A 7,302-nucleotide genomic window follows, 5' to 3' on the forward strand; every position below is an offset into this window, starting at 1 on the left:
TATTGCATTGCACCATAGCTCACCTCTCTGACGTAGTTTTGAACAAACCATGCAGTTGTTTTAGTGGTAGAATTACGCTAGATACTTCAACAAAATTGCGGTGTTAATTCACCATCAATTCAAACACGCGGCTTAAAAACAAGAAAATCCTCTACACTTACATATTGTTAATATTGTATAACATTTTCAAGATAATAATCAAGGCTATTCCATTGTTCTCATGAACCATGGAAACAATAATCAGATCAGTTCAGGTTGATATACATTGGAATAAATTTAGTTCATAGTAAGACTTGTTTGGCTTTGGTGTGATGAGATTATCCACTTGGTGAAAACTGCTTCACGTTACAACTCATCTCCACACACACACACACAAAGATACAAAGAAATGATTGATAATGTAAAAAGAAAACTAATTGTAGCACCAAGCAGGTGCTAATTCGGGAAAATTAAAAAAACATATGAAAAAAATAATAAGTAGTTAATCATCTTGCACTTTTTTAGAACGTGGAACAAATACACTCAAATGAAATAAAAAGCAACAAATTTGTTTTCAATCACTTCCTTTTGGTAAGGGGGAAGAAGTGGAAGAAGGCGAGTTATCATTGTCGTTATCGCGTTGAGATGATAATTTAACTCCTCCTTGGTTATCAGATGATGGTCGAGTTTGTGTATTATCGATCTGTCTCACATTTTCTATCATCTTCACAACTTCTGACATCTTAGGTCTCTGATCAGCCATTCTTACCACACATGACATAGCTATCTGCAACATCTCCACCATCTCTTCTTCTATATTTGGATATCTCATTAACTCTAAGTCAAATACTTCGGCCGTCCACTCCTCTCGCACAACCGAATGAACCCACCTCACTAGGTGGATAATCTCATCGCCGCCAGTATTGTGGATAGGTGATTTCCCAGTTAGAAGCTCTAGTAACACCACTCCAAAGCTGTAAACATCTGAAGGTTGTGCTGCTTTCCTTGTGTCTGTAACTTCAGGTGCTCGGTAACCGGCAGCTCGTGAGACTGGTAGGGGAAGTGAGGTTGATATGGTCGCTAGACCAAGATCAGATACACAGCCGTGCTGTTTAGTGTTGAGAAAGATGTTTGAGGACTTGATGTTTCCATGTACAAGTTTACCACCATTTTCAACATGGATGCGAGCGATGCCTCTTGCAGCACCTAAAGCTATTCTCAACCGAGTATCCCAATCTAAAGGCACCTTTTCCTCTCCTCTTTTCCCTGAAATTCTCACAAAGCATAATAATAAGGAAAGTATATTATGCAGTTGTGTAATGTGTATAATGTACTAACTTAACGTTTTTAAGACAAGTTGTTTCCATTTATTGATAAATTTGGATCTTTATTTCTCTAGCAAAACAGAAAATGTTGTGTACAATGTCTACCCTATGTAAGAATGTGAAATTCCATGATGTTCAATAATATCACAAAAGACATTAATACAATAAGCAATCAGAAATTGAAACATCAGCAATCAGATAATCTGCAGAAATATTTTCATGGCATTAGCACAATGATATAATGGACCTGAATTCACAGCAGTCAATCAACATTGAACAGATATCAAATGGTTCACATTGTGACTTTGGCAAATTGAGAACTTAGAATTCAACTGTCCTAACTTCATCAACTGCAGAGATTATTGACTGACTAGAGTTACAGCCATTTTCATTATATTGTCGCCTTAATTGTAAACAATCCTAATGTTTCTGAAAACACTAACATGAAAGCCAACTACATTTACAAACTTCAAAGTTCATATTGCCGAAATGGCTATTCAAACGTTAGTTGTCAGTAGCTACAACGAAGCTAGAGAAGTGAACATGTACAAGCTACTTGAACAGGCAAGAAAGTAGAAACAACTTTTTCTTATGAAAAATTCTTATGAAAAACATTGTCATTATCTATTATATAGAAGAAACAAATGAGCACATATTTATATTTATCTATCTATTTTCATTTAATTCAATCTTAGTAAACATGTGATATTGTAATTGGTTAAAATAATGGTACATACCATGCAACAAAGAAGAGACACTCCCTTGGTTGTAGTAATCATATACCATCAGTTTCTCATCTTTGGAATAATAATATGCCTTAAGCTCAACCACATTCTCATGTTTAAGACTTCCAACAATTTCCATGAATTGCTCAAAATCCTTCTTTCCAAAGGCTACCTCCTTCAACCTCTTCACAACAACCCCGGTTGCGTCCTCAAGAATCGCCTTATAAGCAGTACCAAACGTTCCCTTTCCCAAAACTTCGGCAGAAGCTCTCAACAAATCCTCCAAATCAAAGGCATAATTACATCCCTCAAAGAAAGTCAGTTTATTATTAGCATCCATGTTCCTCGAGACTGCTTTTTCAGGAGACATTTTACCCTTATTCGACATTCCAACAAATGCATCATCGTCGTCTTCACCTTTTTTTCTAGAACTGCAGCACACAAACATCAAAAAACCAAATGCTACAAGCCCAAGAAAACTACCAACAATAACAATTCCCAGAAGTGCTGTTTCACTTAATCTCCCACGTTTCTCAGAGCTCGAAGAAGGCACAAAAACCGGCGAAACCACAGGCGAAACAGCAGTATAATTTCCAAGAGTAATATTATTTCCAATGAAAGCTGAATCAGGAAATCTCTGTAAAGACATAGGCACAGTTCCATGTAAATTATTGTTAGACAAATTCAGCTGCTGCAATCTTGAGAAATGAAGATCAGGAATTTCACCAGAAAGAGAATTGTTTGCAAGGTTCAAACCAGAAAGCTGAGTCAAATTAGAAAGTGAAAAAGGAATACTACCATTGAATTTGTTATTTGACAAATTAACAACAGTAAGATTTTTCCAAGCTGAGAAATCAGGTAAAGACCCAGATAAATTATTGAACTGAAGATAAAGAAAAGACAAGTTTTTTAGATTGGAAAAATCAGAAGGAAAAAACCCAGTTATGAAATTGGATCTAAGACTCAGAATTTGAAGAGCTGAAAGGTTACTAATAGTATTAGGTGGAATATTTCCATGAAATCCAACACCTGGTAAACGAATAGCTATTACTCTAGACCTATCTTCATTGCAAGTTACACCAGTCCAATTATCACAAACAGATAAACTCTCATTCCAATTCAGAGTCCTTGAAGGTGAAAACTTGTTCATAAACTCCAGCAAAACCACTTTATCTTCAACAGGTTCACAATTTCCATGCCATAAATTCACACACAATATGCATATAATAAAGCATAAAGTATGAACAAGTTTCATTTTTTTTCCACCTCCAGTTCCAGCAGCAACAAAGAATGAAGTGTTTCTGCAATAAGACTAATGCTGCATAGATTCAAATGAAATTACAAGAATGTTAGCATATAATAAAGTGAAGAAAAATGAAATTTCCCGCTTGTGGAAATCGAAATAAAAGAAAAAGAAAAGAGAAGAGACAAAGGGTAAAAAACAGAAAAAGAGAAAAAGGGTTAGAGAGAAAATTCAAATTCTGATTCCTAGAAGATTGTCTATGAAAGTAGAAGCTGACACTGAGAAACTTGTTGCATAAAAGAATGAACTTTGCAGGTGGTAGTGTTTCTTTTCTAATACTAGTAAGTTTTTTATTTAAAAAAATTAAATAAAAATTAAAAAAAGATGTGTTTCAAATTTCATCTTTTGGGTCTTTATTTATTCAGTAAAACAAACACTTTTCAGTGAAGATATGAGAAAATCGAGAAAATTTCAAATTTTATAGTTAGAAAAGCGAAGTTTCAAGAAAAGTAAAGTAGTAGTAGGAGTAGTAGACTGACTTGGGTGAAAGACAAAGCTAATTTTTCTTGTATTACAGATCTGAAATAAAGTGAAGAATGTCTTTTTGTTCCGTAACAAAACACACTTTAATAATCTGCACCTAAATGGGTTGTGTTGTGTTGTGTTGTGTAGTGTTGGTTATGAATGTAAATGAAATAGTGGGGTAGTAGTAGTAGTAGCAATAGAAGAGTTGAAAAAAAGAGTAAAGTTTTTTTGTGGTGGTGAAGAACAGAACAGAACATAGAGGATTTTAAGAATGGTTGTTGTTATTGTTAACGGGATTATTTGGTGTGGTGGCTGTAACGGTGTGTGCGAGAAAAATGGTGTGAAGTGGAACGGCTCTAACTGACAAAGTTAATGGGAGCTCCACCATAGTACCATTTAGTAGTAGTGGTAGTAATGATGAATGAATGAGTAAATAACGGTGAAACGTTGGAACGGAAAACCGCTCTTGATTTGCATCATGGAAAAATGGTGGTGGAAATAGTGACGTGGTAGTAGTAGTAATATTACATTACCTCTTCAACATGTGGGGTCTTATGTTACTTCTGTGCCTTTCATGCCTTAAATGACTTGTTTGGATTCATTATTCATACGGTATGTGTTATTTTTTGGGGTTTGCGATGGATTCAGGGTGATTTTAATTTATATTTTGGGTCAAATTTTACTGATTTATTTGAGTTTATTTATTATTTTAAAGAAATTAGAACCACCAATAATTAATTTGTCCAAGGTTTTTTTTTTTCTTAAACATATGGTTAGGGTTTTGAGAGGGTGGGTTCTCTGCGATGTAAATTTCCTGCGATTTAATCTTGATCACATGTTAGTTACTTTTGCAAGATAAATATTTAATTATAAAATTAATCAATGGTTAGGATGAAAAAATTACTCCCTCCAGTGGAAATCAGACAGGAGAGGATCTACTCTCATGGTTTCGATTCATGGTTGATGGTATGGAGAAAATTCGATTGGGTGGGGAGAATCCAACTTACGTAAGGGCAAATTTTTATTGATTTATTTGAGTTTATTTACTATTTTAAAGAATTTTTTAGAACTAAAGTTCACAATCGCAGCAACATGGACTAGTAAAATATGCTATTTGGATCTTCGAACAATGGTCTTTGGCCGGAATTCACATCTATATTTATATTTATATAGTTTAAAAGATGTGATATTAGGTTTGATGCAACTTCAAGTCTAATACTTCATTCATTTATTTTTAAGTGTTATTTTAAATCACTGCACACATGTCAACACAATAATTCTCATATTTATATTATATGGAGACATGTCTAACAAAAATACGATACCGAGACATACAAAAACTAGAAAAAGAAAAAAAAAAGTAAAAAATGTAGTTTTGTTGTATTTTTATTAGGAAAAATGTGTTTAAATAACATTTGTGTAATGCATTTTTTTTTATTTTTTAAAAAAAAAACATAAAACAATTCATAACAATGTGATGGTATCGTTATTTCCTTTGAATTTTGTTAAAACAAGATAACATTTGCGATTTTATATTTTCATGTATTTCCAAAATGAAATGGAAAACTTGAAATGTCACCTATAGTGGAGTTTTTTTGTATCAAACACTTTTTTTTTTGTCAAGTAGTCTAATGGCTAGAAAATTTACCTTAAAAATGAATAAGTATAATATATCGGATTCAAACCCGAGCTCCCGCACATATAGTGCGATGTCTGAGTTAAGCTCACAGGAACCAAACACTTTTTTTTCTTCTGCCGTGTGGGTTGAACTTAAAAATCTTATTTGAAGGATCTAAATTAAGGATCAATATATTATAGTAACATAGTCTAAATTAATATATTTAGTCTAAATAAATCAACAAAAATTAATATATTTAGTTTAAATTTTACACCAAATACATTAATTTTTATTGTTCAATATTTATTGGTATTCTATGACAGAGGCAGTAGTATATAACGCACTAAATTTTTATTGTAGAAATGTTTCTGTTAGGATTGAGGGCGTTTTCCTCAAACATATCATAAATCAACATTAGATTTTAATTATCTATATCATCATCAATAACTCGAGTGCATAATCACAGGAGTACTTGAGTGGTATTAAAAAGATAAAGGCGTTGAAATAGATCTATGCATTGATTACATATTTTGAAGGGTAGGAGCAATGGGTGGCAGGTTTAAGAGTGGTGAAATGATCATTGCTTCATTGCCACTTTTACAATAACGACAAACAGTCAACGTTGACAATGGTCCAACACCAAAAAATGACCTGTACAAAAAAGCCCCAACATTATATATCCATCATGACTATTTATCAAGTAATCCGATCAAACCGGGTAGTTCAATCGGTTCAATCTAGAACCGGACCTATGTCCGATTTGGTTAGGCATGAAAATTGCCCTATAATAAAATTGGGATAAAAACTGTAAAATCAGATAAAAAGCATATAGAATTAGATAAATAGTTAATTTAATGGGTTCCAAAGGTTCAACCATTTTTTATTTTTTACTTAAAAAGATGAAGATGAAAAAAAAAGTGACAAGATATCATTTTAGAATAAAATCAAGTTACTTGATTTCATTTTCTTCATCCTCAATCCATCTACATACTGTAGAGCAAAAATGCAATGGTGGACTACACATTGATGAGGACGATCTGACTCATATGAGTCTTGTGGATTAATGAGCTGACTCATCCCATTTTTATACTATAAATCATTAAGTGGTTTATCGTAAAACTCACCCCTTATATAATCTATTAATCTAATATTATTCATTTTTCATGGTCACTAAACTTAAGAGAAACAATGTGTGTATGTAACGTAAAAAAAAAGTGTGTCTACTGAATCAAATTATAGAGAGAATTGCTGGAATATTTCATAATATTTCAATAATATTGTGCGGTAAATATCTTTATATAATTATATTAGCTATTTATCAATTGTGAGCCTTAATTGATTAAATGATTAAATAAAGTTAAAATGCTAATTAGATTTCTATTTAGAAATTAAATAATTAATTGGATATGGGCTCAATATGAGTGGGTGTCAGGATGACTCATTTCGGAATAATGGGAACTTTAATTAGTCATCACACCAGGGACGGACTGAAGGGGGGGGGGCAAGTAGGGGCTTCAACCCCCCCCCCCCCCCTTCCACATACATATAGTTGCTAATGACACCTCTTAAATAAATTATTGTGATTTTATTTAATAATTTTGAGTTAAATATATTTTTAGTCTTTATAAAATTATGAGTTTTTAAGTTTTGTCCTTCAAAAAATTTACTTTTAGTCCATATTTGTATTTTATAGGACTATTTTGAGGACTAAAAGTATCAATTTTTTGTAAGAATATTTCAAAATGGGGACTATTCTTAACAAACTGCAATATTTTAAAGGATATTTTAAATTAAAATTTAATAGGACTAAACATAAAAACTCGTTATTTTATAAGGATAAAAAATATATTTAACTCTATTATTTATTGTTAAAAAAGAAATTCGGCC

General features: G+C 32.5%; 1 protein-coding gene across 1 annotated transcript; it reads right to left on the reverse strand.

Annotated features, from left to right (window-relative positions):
* Positions 1–449: 449 nt before the first annotated feature.
* On the reverse strand, positions 450–4,351 carry LOC123915685 (probable inactive receptor kinase At4g23740). Its single transcript, XM_045966886.1, has 3 exons — positions 3,812–4,351; positions 2,042–3,347; positions 450–1,245 (listed from the first exon to the last, which is right to left on the reverse strand). Exons 2-3 carry the CDS (start codon positions 3,282–3,284, stop codon positions 554–556), a joined length of 1,935 nt encoding a protein of 644 aa, XP_045822842.1. The 5' UTR covers positions 3,285–3,347; positions 3,812–4,351; the 3' UTR covers positions 450–553.
* Between the last annotated feature and the right edge of the window lie 2,951 nt (positions 4,352–7,302).

Source organism: Trifolium pratense, linkage group LG3 (assembly GCF_020283565.1).
Source record: "Trifolium pratense cultivar HEN17-A07 linkage group LG3, ARS_RC_1.1, whole genome shotgun sequence".
Classification (NCBI taxonomy): domain Eukaryota; kingdom Viridiplantae; phylum Streptophyta; class Magnoliopsida; order Fabales; family Fabaceae; genus Trifolium; species Trifolium pratense.